This window comes from Mizuhopecten yessoensis, unplaced genomic scaffold, assembly GCF_002113885.1.
Source record: "Mizuhopecten yessoensis strain PY_sf001 unplaced genomic scaffold, ASM211388v2 scaffold716343, whole genome shotgun sequence".
Lineage (NCBI taxonomy): Eukaryota > Metazoa > Mollusca > Bivalvia > Pectinida > Pectinidae > Mizuhopecten > Mizuhopecten yessoensis.
The window spans coordinates 510,214-532,137 of record NW_018480069.1 but is presented as its reverse complement, the minus strand read 5'-3'; the positions used below and the strand labels follow the sequence as shown (position 1 = coordinate 532,137).

The window sequence follows — 21,924 nt, the reverse complement described above, 5'->3', positions numbered from 1 at the left end:
TTTCATCCATAACTTAAACAAAATTGTTTGTGGAAAGAGATAAATAAGCATGTAGGTTCCATTCCCAAAACCATTATTTTCGAATAAGATAGTTAATAAGATTATCATCTCCAGGGGACCGCTTCACATTGTGATGAAGAATCTCTTTGGAGTTAAATCCGACGTATTTGCCAAAGACAGAGACACGATTATTGGGTACAAGCCATTTCAACATTTCCAACGCACTTTCCTCCATTATATAAATTATATTAACAAACACAGGCATAAATAGGCAGATTGTAATATAGAAATAGAAAGCAAACAAAAGCGAACCACAAAAAGTCTCAAAATCCGAATATTCAGCTTGCGGACCTTTTGTTTTTACTTCTTGCACATTTTCGAAATATTATATATGCATGATGTGATAATGATATATTACACGATCTGTTATGGAGATGGGTAGTGCATATATAGCAGCGTATATGTAAAAATGGGAAATTAAAAAATGTTTTACTTTTTTTTTTATAAATATTTCATAAAATATATTTTCTTCAAAAATATCAACATGGATTGGAACCACTCATTCGGAAGTTCAGTTATCAACAGTGCTGTACATTTTTTCCCCATTTTGACCACACATTGATATAATATTATGGAAATTTAAAGCAATTGATTTCAAATGCTTTGATGTTGTGTAGTTATATAACCATAGTTATGATAATTACAATTTCACATGCGCATTTTATGTTTTTGGTGTGGCGTGAATAATAAAGCCATGTATGCTTATTCCTTTACAGCTCATAGCTGTCATTGTTAGATATTAATATAACAGGTAGAGCAACACTAGCTTTAACATTAAAGAATGAGAAATAGAAAGTCAAATATTAGATCAGACAGGAGTTTTGAGAGAAATTATCAAAACATGTGATATGATATCGGCATGTTTATTTTCCCCCAAACGTGTAAAGTTATACTTGAATAAAGTAAAATATAAATATAGCTTGTTAGAAAAATAAAAATCAATGCGCAAGATCATTATTAATTAAGAGGTTGTGATATAAAATATTCACATATTATTGATAACATGTGTGGAAAATCTTATCTGATAGGAATCATTTTCAATAATTGGAATGTGTCGTTTATTTAGCAGGTTAATGAAGAATGATAGCACCGTTTTAGAAATAGAGTTAAATGCACAGATAATTGTTGAACGGTTACTCGCCAGGTTGTCATGTGTCATGTGGAGTAGCTGATACTGTCTAGGTTATGGTGTCTCGGGTGGTAAATACTGATACTGTCTAGGTTATGGTGTCTCGGGTGGTAAATACTGATATTGGTCAGGTTAGAGTGTATCGGGTGCCCCTGCCATACGAAGGTGACTTGCAAATAGAATTTATCTCGAAACCGTTTACTTCTCCATAACACATAGCGGATAATTAAGGAATATCGACAGATTTTCGAGATATCACCTTAATCACTTTATCTATTATCAACACGATCAATTGATCAAGAGGGTTATTAATTTATTAGATAACCAGAGCGAGCTGATCGAAGTCCTACACGTGTTACAGACAAACAGTGTAACTTTCGTTGATGATATAATTACTGGTGGGTCATATCCATCTAAACATCGACATGTGTACGGGACCCCGGGAAGGACAGCAGAAATTGTTTATATACATCTTGATATTTAATATTGCGTTAATATAAATTGTAAAAACAGTCGCCCGGCTACTTTGTTTTTTTCTGTTCTGTTTTTGTATGTAATGAGCTGTTGGTGAGTATATAAATAAATAATCATACACGTTTTATTTATTTGATCAGAGGCGGATAGCGAGTTATCGTAGAAGATAACTGTTACTTTAAACGGACCTGTTTTGTTTTCATGCCAGGATCTTTATGTTTAAATTTTCAATAATACATGTTATTGGTATTGTGTTATTGTAAATAAAGCTCAATATATTTCTAAAATATAATACCAACATAAAGAATACAACCTTTTATAACGAAGGCATATATTTATTTACTACTTTACAATTACATAATTATTAAAACGATAAATTATAATTTTTGTCAATTAAATAAAAGAGCATAATGTATCATTTTATTATTATGTTGTTTCTGGTACTTTTGGCAAATTGGAAAAGGTGTTTCTACCCATGTAGACATACAGGGGTATACTGTGTTTTCACCAAAGGAATAGTAATACACTACGAAATGTTTTCTCCTTGTTGTGAGACGAAATGTTGTTATGAAGCAGCACTAACAGATTAATGTAGATCTTTTGTTGTTTATTGTTAAAATATCTACCATGTTTAACACAAATCAATTTCAAACAGTTTACAATAGATATTGTAATTATCGAACAGTTCAGCTAAGTTGCTTTTTTCAGAATTTACCTTACACTTTGAGTGTAAAACACTTACTTTTTCAACTGAACTAATACCATTGTTTTTACTCCCTCGAATATAAAGGGATAGTTATTGTTTCAAAGACCATTTATTTAAAATAAGAAAAAAGTAACAATAGAAATAATGAGATACATAAAGAGTCCCTCACTTGTTACGGCGCGGTAAGACAATGCTACACAAGTTGATCTGTTGTTTCGAATCGTTTTTGTGCCAATGTCTCTGGCTTTATCCTACGTAGAAAGCGTCATTATCTGTCGGGTAATCGTGTTGGTAGACCAGGTAGTGTGCCTGTTTACATTTTATCCCTATTGGAACACATGTGTCTACAAATTAAAGGCGGAGCGAGTGTCTGATTTGATATCCGACATCAGTTCGGGGCAGGGCGACTGTCAGCCAAGGCGCGAACTAAGCCATACATCAGACTGCCTCAGCCAATCAGCGGGCACGGTCGAGCCCAGGGCTTTGTCGGGACGGTAGGTGGTAGTGTTTACAACATGGTTAGTATCAACTAATTCATTTTGTATTAATGTTTAGGCTTTTGTCCCATGTAAGAATATGTAGCGTGTTTAACCCAGTAAAATGGTAGCTTTGGCCTGATGTACTTGGGATTCCGTTAAGTGATAAAAGTGTGAACGAACTCGGAACAGTGTGGACATTCTTACTAGTGGATAAACAGTGTGACCTCCGGACCTAACGGCGGACAGAGGACAGACACAGTGCCAGTCACCGGACCATGTCCTTACCCCAGTTCGCTCCATACCCGTTTCCTGGTCCTTCATCAGTCTCAACTTCTCCGGTAAAGCCATCTTACTTATTTACTTTCATTCTGTGCTTATGGATATTTTAACAATAGTATCAGTATTACTTGTTCACAAATATATTCTTTTGCCTTATAAATGCTTAATTTTACATGTACTTTTCTTAGTTTATGGTTTACTGTACATACTGGCTCATTTTATGCATTACATGTTTTTTTTATATTCTTCACAAAAGTAGAAATAATATTTATGCTAGTTTGTAGAAAGATTATCTGACAATGATAACATATCCTGGTGTGAAAAATTGCCAACTATTCGGTGGAGAAATATTTGAGTGGGTTTTAGCACCACTTATCTCGCGGAGTATGTATGTTATTGTCATTAACTTGTGAGAGAGATGTGACCTGTCATTTGCCTCCTCCCAGATGCCTGGTCCAGGGTCGTCTGCGGCCGGTCCCCGGGGCTGCTGTGAGAACGGTCGCCCCATCATGACTGACCCACACACTGGACAAACAATATGCTCATGCCAGTACAGCTCCACCCTGCTCAGCTACTCCCGGGTCCCGGGGATTGCGGACGGGGTGTACGGGAGTCCTCCCTATGGACCTGCCCAGGGTTTCATGCCCCTCGGGTCTGAAAGTTCGGCCTTCTACTCACCACTGGTAAGTACTTAGTCAATGTTGTTTATATTGACAGACATTCTTGTTTTATTCATAATAAATACCACTATAAAGAATATTATAGAAAATATTGGTTTTCTACTCCTCTATTATATCAATAGTAATATATATCTTATAACCATTTATAACTTAGTAAAAATATGTTTTGATCATTTTGCATATGATCAAAAAAAGAAAGAATGTATTATCCATCAAATCAGATTAAAATAATTGTTTTCACCTTACTCAAATGGTCAAAGCAATTAATATATGTAATGCAGTAATATCGTATAGAAATAAAATCCAAATACATTATTATATACATACTCGATCAGACATAAGGTATCGCTAATATTACTCCAATGTACAGAAACAATAAAGTCAGAAAAATATTATGAACTGAATGTATTATATAAGATGAATTTTAAGAAATATATTATAAAAATGGAATTATTGGAATGTCCATATATTAAATGAAATAGCAAAACTAATAATAATACAGTATCAATTTGATTTGTTTAATAATATTTGTATAAAACAATAGTATACAGCATTTTAGTTTAAACGGAATTTATTAAATTTCAATTTAGAGGAAACAAATGATAGCCCTAATCTTTAAAATATGTTTTTTTGGATTTTTGTTCGATAAATGAATCACGTACATAATAAAATACCAGATAGAAATTGATTAGATGTCGATTAGAGGAAATATAATGACAAGAATAATACCTATTTTATATTTACTTTGTTTGCAAAAGAAGCATCAGGGCTGATAAAGTATTGTATTATAAGCTAATCACCTGTGGAAGATAACATAAATCAGTGCCACATTGCCATTGAGTTGTGTATTGTGACACGATATTGACGAGCGATTGTTTTGTGAGTAGGATGACAAAGGTAGTGACAATGGAGCAGGCCACGTCTGCGGTAGACAATTCGTGTCACCAACCCGCGGTTACTCACATGTACATGTACATTGGTACTCGGGTTGTCAACACTGGTCTGAAACGACTTTACCACCCTGAAACAGGGGTAAGGGAGGGGAGGGGAGGAAATAGACCTAGGACCTAACCTTATTATATTTCAAATAAAAAATATACCCTGTATTGTTATGTTGGAAGACAAAAATAACATGTATACAGATATGAATATCTATCCGTTACACTGTATGATGTGAACCGGAATGTACTTAATAACTTAAAACCTTGAACAGGCTATTCTAGGTATCTACAAAAAACCATGAACGTATAAATACCCCATACTATATTATTTCTTTTAAGGTAATTTTATATTAAATAATCAAGTTTTAACAATAGCATCTATTATATACTGCAACATAGACATTAAAAAACGTGACCATGATGCTGTGTTGCTGTGACTCTGATACTGCTAAAGCACTGAGTGTTACAGCCTATTTTCCATTAATTTTCAGACAGGAGGAGCATTTGATGCCAAAGACGGGGCTGAGGCGTGGCGAAGCCTCACCCAGCCCGGGGCTTGTTTCCCATATGACCCGGCGGTGGCGGTGTATCCGTATGGCACGGGGTAGGTACCACCCAGAGACGAAGGGGTGCGGTCAGAACGTCCGTCACTCGGCATGGGGTACCGGGTGGGCTAGTGTTACACAGACTACATGGTAGCGTTCTGCTATTTGTGAGGTCCCTTACAGAAAACATATTTCGTTTCAATGCATCGTTATTCGTATTCCCGTTTGTATAATTCCATGCTAGATTTTTTCAGTGGTTAAATTCAATTTGATATCAGTTTAGTCGAATGTTTGTATTCTCACTTTCTGAATTCAGCAATGCCCATTTGTGATATTGTTAGTGTAACCCTACGCCGTGTTTAGACGCTCGTTACTCACGGATGGTCGGACTTGAGAGGCTATCAAAAGCCCGATGCTTAGTGCTTTAATATTGGAAGTGAAACTCGGGGCGCGATAGCTATTCATGCAAACTAATTTACTTCAAATCAATCTAAACACGTTCCATTTATTGGGTGTTAGGACTGGGCTAAAGATACCAAACACACATTGAAAATATGACAGATTCTAAATGTACCTAATAATTACCCGGGCATTATAGGACTGAGAGTAACACGCTCTTATTGATGTTGTAAAACACAAGTCAATTATCCAGTTCATCAAATTACAATGTGTGCAACCATGTTGCTTCTAATTGTATAGCTATAGAAATTTAAATATACGTTATCTACTTACGAAAGTAATGTTATAGGAATGGATATATTTAGCATATAATGATAGGTATTAGCAATATAAAGCAACACATGATGTGTCGATATAGAAATCATTATTGTAACAAACACCCTTGAAATACTTACACGGAAAAACAGAACGACGAACTGTATGATGTTTATATATAAATATATATTATTTTTATTTTTATTTCAGATATGGTGGCATTGATTTAAATGCAAGAAGAAAAAATGCAACACGTGAGACAACAAATACTCTGAAAGCTTGGTTGTACGAACACAGAAAAAATCCCTACCCGACAAAAGGGGAAAAAATCATGTTAGCTATTATCACAAAAATGACACTGACACAGGTATCCACGTGGTTCGCTAACGCGAGGCGGCGATTGAAAAAGGAAAATAAAATGACATGGTCGCCACGTAACAGATCAGAGGATGGTACAGAAAACGACGATAACGACGACGATTGTGACAACAAAGACGACGATGATGATTTGGACTTGTCGTGCAACGGTAGTACTAGTGACGGTCCGTTAGACTTGGGAACAAAACCAGTCTCAGATGAATCAGGTCAGTTCTCTTTTATATCTACATCTTGTTTATATCACACACCACACACGCTGTAAACTGTATACATATATTTAAACATGTTCTATATGTTGTTTATGAATCGTTGTATTTATAAGATCCCCCAGTTGATACTACACTTAACATATACTTATATGTCATCATACATTCGGTAATACTTTATATATATTAATATATCGTTGTTATGCACTAAATTTGTTGCATCTCAAAAATATGTTAAACACGAATTAAAAATACTAAAAATTGGTGTTTAATACAAATTTTCACAGAATTTGTGTCGCTAAAAAAATTATGCTTTTATAAAAAAAAATACTTATATGTTAATCATAACTTTTGGATTAAATTATTTTAATGTACAATATTTCTTTTTCTATATAACCAAATTAATGCAAATTACTATAACATTATTAATCTTTTGTCAATAAAACATTTCATAATAAAATCGTATGGATATGCTATAAATTATGCACTTGATAATATATATATATAAATGAGCTGCCTTTTGCCATAAATACAGATGTTACACTAATAACCGATTTCAAATGTAGTTGTTTTTAATTTTGAAGCATTTACTTTTTTCGATGTACTAAAGAATCAATCACTAACTTAGTTTTAGATAATATATATATAACAATATATTTACACTTCAAGTGTCCGTATGGTTGCGTTCATTTGTACTAAAATACTTGTTTATACATACCGTCGCCGTATTCAATATAATATTTTATAACATAGTTAATAGACCCGTTATAATATCCTTCATACTGTCTTACATAAACTTTTGAGAAACACTGAGATATTTTCTCAAAATCATTTTTAAAAAAACTCATTAAATGAAACAAGTAAATACGATACATTATAAAATGAGTTAACGAATTGAGCGTTTTTCTGTTTTATATACAAAGCAAATATTTATCTGAGGAAGTCACAAAAAATGTATATAATATACAAAGCAAATATAGTTATCTAAAAAAGTCACAAATATATATATAATTTCCAAGTATATTTTTCAAATTTTAGGATATTATTTTGTTTTAAACACTGTTAAAGTGGTTATTATCCTGATGTGACGCTAAAGTGTGTAATATAAGGATGTTTTTTTCTGACAGATGGCCGATTATACGTGAAAAAATTCTGTTGACAGAAAGAAAACGTCATCAATTATGACAAGAAAAGAAAATGTATATACTTAATATATTGGATATTTTGAATAGAAAACAAATAGACACATTTATCTTGCAATAATTATATCTGAAATGTATAAGTAGGATTGTTATTTCATGTTATTGATAAACTGTTTTCATAAACCATATAAACATATTTGTAGATAAAATACATTTTTTAATATATCTATATCCATATAAAGAAAATGAGAAAATGCATTAACAGGTAAACCCGAGTTTAAAGTTTTATACTATATCAATCATGCTACGGTCTTGTGTAATAAATCACCACTCCAAATACCTCGGCTACAAGGTGTGATGGCTTGTCGGCATAATTAATGGCACCTTGGCATGCTTATATACATATAAATTACAGTATTTGTCGTGTGCATTTGATTCCTTATTAGTAAAATATCAAATAGAATAACGCATGTTATAAAATCAATCAAAAAACTGAAATAGATATTGGTTAAACGGAAGAATAATGAGAATCACTTTCAATTAATTTCATTGCTTTTTAATATTAATCCGTGTTAAAATTATGGTATGCAATCTTAAAATAAAGTATACTGATCATATTGATTGATTATGGAAGATATGCCATTCTGTGGTAGAGTTATAATTTTTAAACGGGACGTTTATTGTAAAGAGTGCTTTAAGTATACACGGATGTATTTTTAGCTTTAATGTGTAATCCTTTGGACATGATTTATCGTGGCTAGGTTAACTGTTGATACTGTAGACATGTCCAGTCGTCTAACAATGTCCAGTGGGACAATAGCTGACCAACTCAAGATACGATCTTTCCAAGCAAACTCGGGCTACCATAATTTATGCATATGGATTATATATATATAAATATATTATATTATATTTGTGAATAGAAAAATAGATTTTATGTGAGGTATATAATTTCTTTATAGCAAATAAAACATTTTATAATGATGATGAGTAGGGTAAAATTTGCATTATATAATTGTGTTTCTGTGAACACTCTCTTAGTCGTTAATGTGCCTATCCAGGTCTGACAGAGTTTTGTAAAGGTGTATACAGATAAAAGGACAGATATGGCTAAATAGAGACAAACCGGAGATAGCATATATGATACGCTTATTTAAAAGTGAATTGAGACCTAATGATAAAACAAAACGTCAGATCATGTCTTTAATACGGTGGAAAAACAGCCTGAGTTGCCTAGGGCTAGTGTAAGACATAACATAAAAACTTAGATTTTCATATCTCGTTACGCGAAGCCGGTCAACGTGAAACGCTGGGGGCCAGTGTAGAAATATAGCTGAGATTTGGGTGTTGGATTAATAAATGTGGTCTGACATTACTGTAGCTGTAAGGTAACATCGCCGGCCTGACAAACGACATCTCAGCAGACAACACAGTCTCCTAAACTGAGAACAAGTGTTAGGAAGACACACTTGTCACAAATCATCTTTGCAACCCACACAATCACCTATGTAATTACCTCAACACGTCTTCCTGCTTAAAGGTTTACATAAAAAATCAGTTTTCCGTTAGGGTAACGTCATTAATATTGACACAGTTAAGATTTAAACTCGACATCAAAGTAATTGATATTTTCAATAATAATATAGCATTAAATAGTCCCATGCCTTTCTTTCTTAACCTTTTATTTTATTTTACTTTTCCGTTAATCTCATATTTTTTTTTTATACTTTTGTGTGATATTAAAATAAAATATGCTTTTGAAAATAATTTTTGAGCTGGAAACAAAGGCGAATTTCCTACGAATACATAGACATTGTTTATATATGTAGATATATAATTACAAAATTACAAAACAGTTATACTGTCAATTGATAGTGAGTATGAATTTCCATAGCACCAAACTGTTCAAATTGACTAATGGCCCATTTCTTTTTCCTGGGATATTGATAAGTACTTTTAAAAAGATATCTTACTAGTAACCCTGGCTGAGATCTAAGTAAATGATGGTTGTGTAATTTGCGGGAGAACATGTGTTTTGTATACAAGTACAGGAGATGGTAGCCTTAAGTAGATGTTTAGACGGTATGTCTGTCTGGCATGCGAGGTCCTTGGCCCCCTGTCTCCTGTATATTCCGTCCTCTGTATATAGGACTGGCGATATTAGTTCCAGTATATACATTTATCATCGTTCAATAGCGCCAATACCATAAACAACAATACTAACAACTGCTTAGCTCCAGACACGAGGAAAAATTCGATACAAATTACCTCAAATGATAAAAAAAACATAACGCTAGATTACATAATTGAAGAAATAAATAACTTTATTCTCTTTCACAAAAAAAAAATTGACGTTAGTCTGATAATATTTTGATAACTTTTTCTCATTTTTTTTTCAAAAGGAAACATGTTTTGGTTATGTTTTATTTGTTATTTTCTAGCATGTGGGCATTCGTGTTTCTTGGGTCGACAATGCATTATGTAAAGGAAAATGTTCCAAATGTCCTGCCTAGAGATATTATTTGAGGATTCTGAAGATTAAAGAATGTTATCTTATTTTCTAAAAATCACAAGTGAATTAAACCCGGTCGTTACAAACTCAGAAACGCGATGTTGCATGTCATAATCATAGATTAATGATTTAAGTAAAAGACAGACTGTGAAATTTGTTGTAAGCCGACTGATCCGACTTCTCTGAATCATGTCCCAAATGAACAGGTTCCCGACACGTCCCGATAACCTGATAGCCAATTCGTGAGAACTCACTACATTGTTTTAACTTAATCATCATTTTGAGCCACGAAATGATTTCTGAATCCCCTTGGATTAAGTTAGTGAAGTTTCATTCTCTTCTTGCTATCGGAAATGTCAGTCATCTGTTGGTTTCGTTACGTCTATAAGGAGGTGAGACGCGTCACCATGCCAGACCCACAGCCCCGGTCCCTAGATATACGTGCCCCGTTCCGGTATGCAAGCGTGTCACGCTGCGTGCAGGAGAATCCCAAGTCCCGGACAAATTTAATACTTTTCTATTTTCTGCACCGCCGCGTCCCATTGGTGTGCAGTGAATCTCCAAATTAGCCGTTATCTCCTGATTTCTAGTGACAGATCTAGCTACACACAAATGTATATGGCAATTTGTTCCATCTGACACTTAAAGTCACCGTGGTCTTAACCACTCAGCCAGTCCATTTGTTACTGCAAGGGTTCGTGAGGTGTCAAGTCGGGTACGGCATACGACAGCAAAACGTCTACAAACAAAACTATTATTTTATCAAAACCTCTTTGTTTGATTAACATCAAAATAGCAAAAAGACACGATAGAATATCAGAGCCACTCGTTAATAAATAATTGATTCCAGAAAGTCGTGAAGCTATTTTCTTATTTATGGGTGATTTACAAAATAATTACATTGATATCGTTTGCCGCTCAGATTTGCCCGCTAACTAGAATTATGGAAATGCGTTTCACATGTGGAAGCGTTCTATCATGGAAGTTGTTCGTTTTGCAAACAGGATGAGCAAACTATCCAGATGCGACTTCCGTGACACGTGCGAGTATTCAGTAATGCAAATTTAAAAACATGCACGTGCATGGAGCTAATCTTAAAAGAAATTCGGAGGTCGCTTGAGATTGGGTAATTTCGTTAATTTCTAGCAACTTATAATTACTTCTAGTAACATGTGATAAAGAAGGAAATAATTATCTAATATACGAACAAATACAACGATAAAGAGAGATTGGATACACAATAGATTTACTCTGCTGTCTGTTTCAGTGATTCATCTATTGGCGTAGTGTAGTAAGGCTCAGAATCATCAAATGACCAGTAATAAAACGGTTAAATAATATAAAATATATAAAGATATACACGTGTTAAACAAAAATTACCTCATTGACATATTGCATTTTTACATCTTAAAAAAAGTGCAACTGAAAAGATCCATACATTTTTTGAGCTGAAGTTTATCACAACCTCCTTGCATGTTGCCCAAGCTACAAAATATACTTTGTCTTAAGCAGTATGTTTGAAAAAAAAATAAAAAAAAAATGGTTTTATCTCCTTCGACCTCTAATATAAGGTATTCTTACACATGTGATAAATAATGATAAATTGCCACTATACACTAAGCACGTTTTAGCTAGATAAATTCATATTCCTTTTTATATACGAAGTTTTATGCATATAAATCTACATTTCTGAAGTCACAGAAATATTATCATCGTGAGAAAGTTCAGTGGTAGTGACAACTAGCATCCAGTTACGTGTCTTAAAAATATTTGATATAGGTATTAATTTAACAAGTAAGTGTATACCCACCTATTATTGCACGTGGGAATTGATATTGGACGTCTCCACAAAGGTGTTGATAACGATTCTGCATATTCCCGACGAAAACGTTTGCGAGTTTAATATACCATTTAATATACCATTTAATTAATATACCATTTAATATACCATTTAATATACCATTTAATATACCATTTAATATACCATTTAACAAAACAAAATTACAAAACATAGGATATTCTATGATTAATCAGAAAAAATACAATGGTCACATTTTGAGTAAATACATATTATCAGAAACCTGGAATCTATTTATATAACTAAAACAAATCCATTTTATTTTGTTTCATTAATGACGCAGAAGTGTCGGGCAATATTCAATACAATACATTTGATTCTGGAATTAAATTTCACCAATTTCGAGATTCAACCCTAAAGAAGGTAGCTTTTTCAGGGCTCAGCCAACCAGCTGTGGTATGGGGAGACATGTCCTAACAAAGCTATTAACAAACAAAAGATTACCTACAATTTTAAATGAAATTTTATTGTAATAAACTAGCCAACGCTTCTGCATTCAATGTTTTGTGTGTGCACAACAACGCCATAAAGAGTTGTCGTGTAAATGAAAGGCGATCCGAGGATGACTTCCTCTTTTATATTCAAACATCGCTTTTTGTGTCGGACACAAGGGTACCAGCGTTTGCCAGCTCTGCTTGGCCGTGATTGTACCAAATAGCTCAATAATTATCCATGTGATAAATTAATACTGCTTTTCGTATTAAATTAATGTTATGACCTTTGTATCAATGAGCTGACGGACAATTGTGTTTCTAAAGGGATGATTTTGCCTCATCAAAATTAAATGTTTACAATACAGCGGTGAATAGCATTGATAATATTGGGCTTTTACAATCTGTTTTACATCCACTGTCGTGTTGGAGCACTCTCTTTCATACTTCCTCGCATTTCCACTTAACATAATTCCAATCAATCGTAGATGATATCTTTGGCTTTAATTGAATCGGATAATGCACTTTTTATGCCTGGCGGTTGATAGTGTTTACCGTGGGGAAGACACTGCTAATAATATGCCTGCCGACATCCCTCGCACGGCGTTCTGTCCGTCTCCTATTGCCATAGACCGGTTATTTACTCCATATAAGATCGACATTAAGCTGTAATCAATTCCCTCCAACACAATGTTTTTGTTTCTCAATTTTCATTTCAATTTCGATGTCACTTTCGTTTATACATAGGAAGTGTACACGATTTATTACAATTAACACGAGTCCTTGATCTCCTGCTATCCCTCTATTCATGAACAAAATGACACGGGTTTGCGACTGAACCTGTTATTAAACAATTATCCTATGATTTATTTACAATCTATCGACATTAATTAGCAAAATAATAATTTGATAAATGATCTAAAAGTCGTGGAGTTTCAAAAGAACACTCATTATCAGAATCTCTTTACACGGGAGTTTACTTTCCCTTAATCAGTAACCAAATTTAATTGATTACTTTTAAAAGAGGAGTATGGCTGCTCACAAATATAAATATATATTCAAAAAGAAGAAAACAAATGTTCCTGATTTACATAATGAGAAATGTGTATGATTTATCAGATATAATTTGACGTATCAGATTTAAAGTAATCTATATTCGTTTAGGTATTTTTTATGATATCGTATTTGATCATTTAAAGCATGTACGAGATATGTTTTATTTTCTTTATCCAATAAAACAAATGGAATATGTCATATGCTAAGATATGTGCTGTAGGATGAATAGTGATATGTTAATACATTTGTCAGTGCATTATGATATTTGGCATATTGTTGTATGTATCAGCAATATACATATCCCACTTTTAATACTATTGCGAAAGATTGGATATCATAAACCAAGATAACTTCAACGATAACAAATAATTTACCTGGATATAACCATGGATTGGTAAATATAATCATGGATTGTAAACATTGTACATAGATATACAGTAAAAAATTGTAAATTACATACCAAGGCAAGGATTTCAAATATTAACCTTGATATGGTCCTAGATTGAAGTAAATATTATTTGAAAATAGAGTAATAAGAATAGGAAATCGTGTATTAAGATATAGATAGGAATAAAAATCACATATAAGAAGATAATAATACGGCATGATCTATTCAAAGATTTTCACAAATACAACATTATATAGTCAAAGAGATTGAAACTATGTATTAAGATGTAGTGGAGGATTGAAAATAATAAAACAATTAAGAGTCCAAGATTGGTAAATACATTTATTTTTACAAAATATTGTTGCAAACCTGCCATAATGTTTGCGTACAAAACATGAGTATTAAAAGCATTTAATGTACAATTGGTTCCTTTCTCCTTCAGAATCTGGACAAAGAAAGCAGCCAATGAAAGAAAGAATGATCAACGTAGACGATGATTGCGATGACGATGATTCGAATTTGAGTTTTAAGGACATCGATGAGTTAGATCCCGTCCGGACATCGGCTCGACGGGAGAGTGTGCGCGCTGATATCAGTGACGATGATTCTCAGGCTCCAAGTATAGGTGGTGATTCCCGTTGTAGTGAATTGGCATCCCCATCACTACCGAGGGGTTCTGAATGTAGATCAGAGACAATCCCGTCAGACAACGATTCTGAGACTCAAACGAGACCCAAAATCTGGTCTGTGTCAGAATTCCTAAACTCGTCTACAAGCAGTGCTAGTGACACTTCAAAATCCGAACCACGGGTAACTAAAGCAATCTCACAACAGCATGGTGGTCCTGGGTTTTTCTACCTCCCCGCCTCGAAGAACTCTCTGACCTCGGGTAGATTTGCAGCATTTGGGGCGTATCCTTTGTCCTTTAGTCATACGACGCTGTCCTACCCATATTCGCTTACGTCACATACAGCGTCAAAGGCAGGAATCATGTGTTCCACGTCACGGTTACAGGGGCCGGAAAATCTCTCCACCGGCGGCCCCGACAAAATACTGAGATCTCAGAACGGACTCTTCTCACCAGCTAGAGACATTGATGTTGTAAAACACTCGGGTAAATTTTAGAATATATGTTACATTAAATGTGAAAGCTTGGAAAATAGATTTTGTTTTTGTTCTTTTAAGTTTAATTTACAATACATTTTATAAATAAAAAATTGTTGTTGGGTTATGTATATTTTCAAATATAATAAAATAATAATAATATATTATCGAATTCCGATTGACTTTACTCTACTGAATTGAAACACATATTAACTGAAAAAAATCAAAAAAAAAATCTTGGTGAACTTCACACCATTGAGTAACAAAGAACAACGAATACTAGGGAAACTTTAATAATTTAGTTGATATGAAGAAGGCCACGTATTATCATCGTTTGGGCCTATAGATATATTTTTGAAAAAATTGAAATCTCAATATTATATTAGTTCCTTTAGAATACACAAACACTGTGAAATATATCATTTTGGTATTCAATATAACACAACGAACATCAAAATAACATCTGTTAAACATTGGTAAATAAAATGCACAAAGACGACATTTAATACTTTTATACGATAGGAAGCATATGTAAAATAGACCTCACAAAACTTATTTCACTCAAATAGATATTTTTAATATTACTATTATATACTTCATACTTTATAGATCTAACGTGTGCCACATATTTGACAGACAATATGTTTTTCTTAAAAATGTTTTGTTGGGTCTCATGTTGTATTATCTTTTGTTTTGGTCTCTCCGCATTTCTTCATGTATGAACTATGGGTTTTGTTCTTATATAATCCCGATTTGGTACTTCTTCTAGATTGCTATATATTAAAAATAATTTACAAAATGTTTAATGGTTCTTTTCATAAATCATTTGTGCGTTTATATCTGATGGAAAAAAGGAAACAAAATTTAGATATTGATCACATTAGTTTTCAAAGAATTGCTATGATATCTGATATTTTCAAAATGGCGTAAACATATGCTTTTTAACTAGTTTATAATGGACACTCATTTATGCTCAATATATTTTGGGAAATATTCACATAATTAGTTATTTTGAAATAATGTTCAAGTCTTAAATATGAGCGACGCATACGGTGAAACGTTTTATTTTCATGATATTTGCACTCTTATAACATGTACATCAGAAATAGATTGTAAGTGCTGCGAGCATCTCCTAGTCGTACGGATTATGTTTAAATACAAGTTTCATGCCTGTCCTAAGATAATACTCAACATTTTAGTCAATATTAAAAACATGAAATAATTAAATATACTAGTTATGTTTATAAAATAGGTTAACTATATTTGCAATCTTACAACAATCAAGAGTTGATGTCGGCGTGTTTCTTGAAGTTCAATGAACAGGCGTCTGTGTGCTGAGATGGGATATTTGCCTATTCATTATATATTGCGAAAGAGAAGAAAAAGAATAATTCAATACAGATAGATTAGTCCGATTAGGGTTACGTGTGTTAGCAGAATTAGAAAATATTGCTCATGATTTTCATTAGAAAAAAATGATGAATATTTTATTGGAAGATAACCATTACACTAAATCAGGAAAAAAAGGTTAAAAATAGAAATGAATTATAACTTTGTTATTCTTCTGAATGGAAATAATGTGTGACTTATTGATGATACTGATAGAAGAATGGGCTATACACTTCGTCACTAATCAATTTCCTTGTATTTAGTATGAAATCATAACACGCGACTATAAAGCAATCCAAATCAGCGGTTAGAGACAGATAACAAGCCATGCTGATATTGGCATTAATAAATATATTTCTAATAAACCACTGTCAATGAAAACACAGAGTATTAACACGAAAAAGTGTATATATAAAAATCGTATATCAAGTTAATGATATATAGACATGAGATATGTATAGTCACGCATAAGTTTTCACATATATGTAGTACCCATTATCCTGATACCTTATCTGCAGTCTATTTCGTAGATAGAAAGCCCGCCCATACACAGGTGATTCTGATAAAATATACATGTATATACATCTGTATATTGTAAGAAATCAGGACATCTTCCATGCATCAGTCCAGAAAGTTTGTTGTTAAACAAGGTTAAAATATGGTTTGAACTATGACGATGTTTCTTTAAATAATATAATTATCAGTGTTTATTAAAAGTATGATATATCATCAATATATAAACCAAGTCAAGTATAGATAAAAGTACGAGCCTATATTTTTGCATATCAATACCAGCCCTAAATAAGTAGCGTTAATGCCAAACAAAAGAATGAAGACACAGTATGCCAAACAAAAAAATGAAAATACAATTCTTGCTTTATATCGCAAATCAACGGAACATGACAATAACCTATTATATGCTCCTTAAAGCATATTCGAAATTAACTTTAAATGGAAATTAAAATATCGAAAAGCCAAACTAATCTGCCGTTGGTCGTATTTGTGATGTAGAGTGTGAGGAATCACTGATAAAATCTAGTATTAAACATCTACCTATACATCATGACAGGTGTATCTCCAAGATCCCACGTTACAACAACGGTCTTGTCAGTTCAGGCGATGGGCAACGAACCGACACGACTTATACCATGTCACATATTTTTGTATTGGCCTTACATAGTTATGTATGTTAAAAAAGTGTATTGAAAAGCACAACAAAATGGTTTTTATGGTAACAGAGTTAACAGCAGCATCTCACCAGTACCTCGATCTCCGGAGAGTTCTTCAGGACACGTCGTCGTACAGGATGTACACTATAACTGCTAACAAAGGAACAACTATCAAAACACTTCATCAGAAACAATAGTATTGAAAATAAAATGATTGTTTTTTTTGTTATTTTTGTTATTTACTTATGAAACAATATCTGAATTAAAAATACTGTTATAATTCCAAAGTATGATTTTGATTAATGGGATTTTACAATGGTGCATTCTGTACAGAAAATGCATACATACATGTATAGAAATAATAATACATGCACACTTGTTTCTATCCTCATGGATGCTTCTTATTTAAGTTTGCAGGACAAAATAACCAATATTTACACATATTCATAATCAAATACGTTTTTAGACATTTACGTTTTCAAAATGTTAAACCTGCCTGAATTAAAAAAAACGAAAACCAAAAGTATATTTCGATTGTGATAAAATTAACGTGAATAAGGAAAAACTGAATATAATTATCTAGATCATCACGATAAGGTTTCATTGTTGATAGGACTTTGCTAGGAACATGACTCTCTGCATACACCATGGATATAGCATGAACAATAACCATGAAACGTTTCCATTCAAGTTGGTAAACGTCACAATTTAAGAACCATTAGAGACTGTTGCCTTGTGTTCTGTCGTTTTAATGAATGGAGTGGCATGCATGAAGAATTCACCAGCTGTGACTAAACTATGAGGTATGTAAAATTCGGATTATAGACACAAAGGAAATGCTAGACAATTTGACATACCAATAAAATAGTTTTCAATTTTGCAGGGCAAGTTTATGATGGCATATTGATAGACGGGTTGTTTTATGGTAACTGAGCCTGGATCATAAGCCTGAGCGATCCGCGCTAATGTAAACGCCAATATTCTTAAGAGGTGAATTAAGCCTGTTTCTAGCTTCTGATCACGGCTACTTTGCCTTACAAAATAACGACGAAATTGTCACCATAACGTGGGCAAAATTACCGCATCAAGAACATTCTTAATTCAACACATGTTTACAAATTCTAACAAAATAGTATCGATTTGATGGCGGATAAAAAAAACGGTAGTATGTTTCGCGATATTTTACTAATACTATACATTGTTGCCAAAGGGGTATTTAAGAACACCTGTGAGGGATTAGGGAGAATAGCGTTGACCTTCAGTAAGGGCACTGGTTATATGGCGGTTACTGTAATGCATACCGAACACCGATTTTGTGAAGAAATCTCCTTATTTTGATTGATTCTTTTATTACTTTTGTAATGCGTTTGGAATAAATTAGTGTGAACAGAAAACGGGGGTTGAAATGATTATGGAGCTGAAATCAGTGATTATATGGTTTATCAGAAAATATTGTAATCGCACAGACAACAGTCGCGTTAAATCTGTTCAGTGTCAGTAAGGATAATGGGTATATATACAACAAGCCGAACGCTCAACAGGAACACATGCCTGTAGCAAAATAAGTCAATCAATTCACCAATCATTTCAATGTTATACATGAATGCAGCGGACAGGTAAGGATGCGCCCAATCTACAACAAACCTCCATCCTGCATACTGATTAGACCTACGTCAAGGTAGAACTTCGACCAGAAATCCTTTGTGGTAGTACACAAAGACAGAATTTAAAACAAATCTAATAAAGAAACAATTAGTGTTCCTGGTATAACTTCAATTGTCGACAATATTTTCGTATAATATCCAGTTTTTGAACAAGCGAATCAAAAACAAGCCTATGCCAGTTCAATATCAATCATTGTTTTCATTATGTTACCGATATCTACATAGCATACGTATTTAAACCTCATGTCTATAATGGCTATGCTTATAAATATACTTGTATATTGCATACGTTAATAAATTCTTTTTACTCTTAAAAAAATACTATGTTTTTTCTACTAAATTACTACAGTGGGTTATTTCAAATGTTACTTCTCATTATATTGCGTTAGTCGTTATTTGTGATTCAAACTTGACGCTGTAAGTAGGCACAAAACAAAACAATTATTAATAAAATTCCAAAACGTGACGTCAGACTGGTCAACGTTATATTGCCCAATTTTGAGACAAATAAGCAGTACAGTGGTAAAGCGTGTGTTTGTGATGGCCGGTTTGGTATTTATACCTCCTGCGATCAATGTTAGCGACACGGTCTCCCTATTGGCCGACCATATAAGCTGGAGTCGCAAGTCCAGTGATGGATCTGGAATTCCGTCAATAAGGACATAGCCTAGCCCAGGGAAGTACTAGCTCTTTTGTAAGTAATGCATTCGTAACACAGAGAGGAAATATACAGCCAGGAAAACGTGACCTCGCAATGTAAAACGTCATCTTAAAATGCATGCTTCTGTCATAAACCAAACCAATCGTTAAAATGCCTTCTTTCATTTAGTTTCTACATTTATCTTTTGAAACACGTGTTCAAGCTAGAAAATTAACCGGTAATTACTCCTTGCTTTCGCACGATTTGAGTTGCTGTGAAATAAATTTTCTAAGTCAAGCAGATGCGAACGAGGTGTTTGCGGAGATACATAACGGATGGCTAATGGCGTTGACAACAAAAAGTTGCCATCAATTGAAAATCTTTTTTTTTTTGAATACTTAATTTCCTTAATTTCATTTTGAAAACGTAAATAGACAGAAACAAACTACTGATACGGTGCTACATTATTTAAGATGTAACATGAAGTCCCGATGCGTCAATGTTTAGAGAAACAGAATTAGTCAAAAAATACTTTTGGCGTCATCAGCATTGCACGATTTAAATTTACATGATTATCCTGATCGGATGCCTATACAGAATGGTTTAGATAAATGCAACAAACAAAAGCGGTGCCAATGTCGTTAATTTAGGGAACTGTTGAACGGTTATTTTCAATAAAAATAATTAAAACAGTTTGGTCACGTGTGCCGGTGAAGAGACAACTTTGTTAAAGGTCCATTGACGCAAATGTTCCCCCTGTTAAAACAAAATGAGTATCGATTGTTGTCGATCATAATCATCATTCAAATTTTCAAAGAAAATCAAATCCTTGACGGTATTGCTATCGGTTGAAAGGTTTTCTATTACCTCGTTTGAATAACAAGGCAACATATTCCATTGTGATACCAATTTAATAGTTAAAATGCAATTAATTAACGATGTTTCTTACTATTTTTTTTTATCGCATTTGTATACAGAACAACTGTTTATGTACTTATTTAGTCTTTGGAACCAAAATCACGCACAGGGACTATAATTAAACTGCTTATGCATTCATAGTAAATATTGATCAAGACTAGATATGCATAATATGTTTTCACCTTTGAAGTACGACTCAAACAAGTAATAATATATTAAGAATGCTCAGTCAGATATCGCTTAGTTTTTTCTATATTTATTTCATTTTTCGAATATGAATCTTTACATTACTATTGGTGGTAATAAAAAGGTATTACTGGTAATAAAAAATTAAGATTCTGATACATGAATGCTGATGACCACAGTAATTATAAATAAGTGACATTATTTAAAAACTATTATTCGAATGCACAGGGTTTCAAATATGCGAGCCGATACACCTCTATCACAACTTTGGTCGACGATACGGGATAGATCAAAACTAGATAAGCAATATGGTATTGTGGAACATTTTGACACATGAATTGTTATTTAATTCATATTTTAGTACACTAATATTGTTAAGTTTGAAATATCTTCAAGGTAAATGTACCAAAGCTTCCTATCGCTGCAGTTGTTTTATATTATTGCTAAGGAAACGTTGCCATTGATTTAAGTCGAAATTAATATTCGTCATAAAAAGGAAACATAACTTTTTTAATTTAAAGCCGACTATCTACATTTAATGGTCAGGTCGATAGCGTTAATGGCCAATATTATAACTGCTATTGTTAGACTTGCATTGATGTAATCAAAATGGTATCTCTCAAATATAATCTCAATCCAACATTTTGAAAATTGATAAATGATTCCTAAATTCACTTTCAAACTGTTTATGCTAAAAATCAAACGGATTTCGTTATAGATTTTAAAATTGCACGACTGCATGTTTTCTGTTTTCGTGATGTCTTTGTTTTTCGAGGACATTAAACGTGTTTCTAACTTGATATACCCTTAGTGTGATCATCTTTACCATGTCAGCTCAGTCGATACTATAGTAGAAAAAAAAGTTTACTCAAGAAA

At 33.2% G+C, this 21,924-nt stretch overlaps 1 protein-coding gene across 1 annotated transcript; it reads left to right on the top strand.

Annotated features, from left to right (window-relative positions):
- The first annotated feature begins 2,826 nt into the window (after positions 1–2,826).
- Positions 2,827–15,138, top strand: LOC110443398 (homeobox protein caupolican-like). The gene is made up of 5 exons (XM_021487594.1): positions 2,827–3,186; positions 3,574–3,810; positions 5,240–5,352; positions 6,218–6,591; positions 14,421–15,138. The coding sequence occupies exons 1-5, from the start codon at positions 3,124–3,126 to the stop codon at positions 15,101–15,103; spliced, it is 1,470 nt and encodes a 489-aa protein (XP_021343269.1). The 5' UTR covers positions 2,827–3,123; the 3' UTR covers positions 15,104–15,138.
- Positions 15,139–21,924: the final 6,786 nt, after the last annotated feature.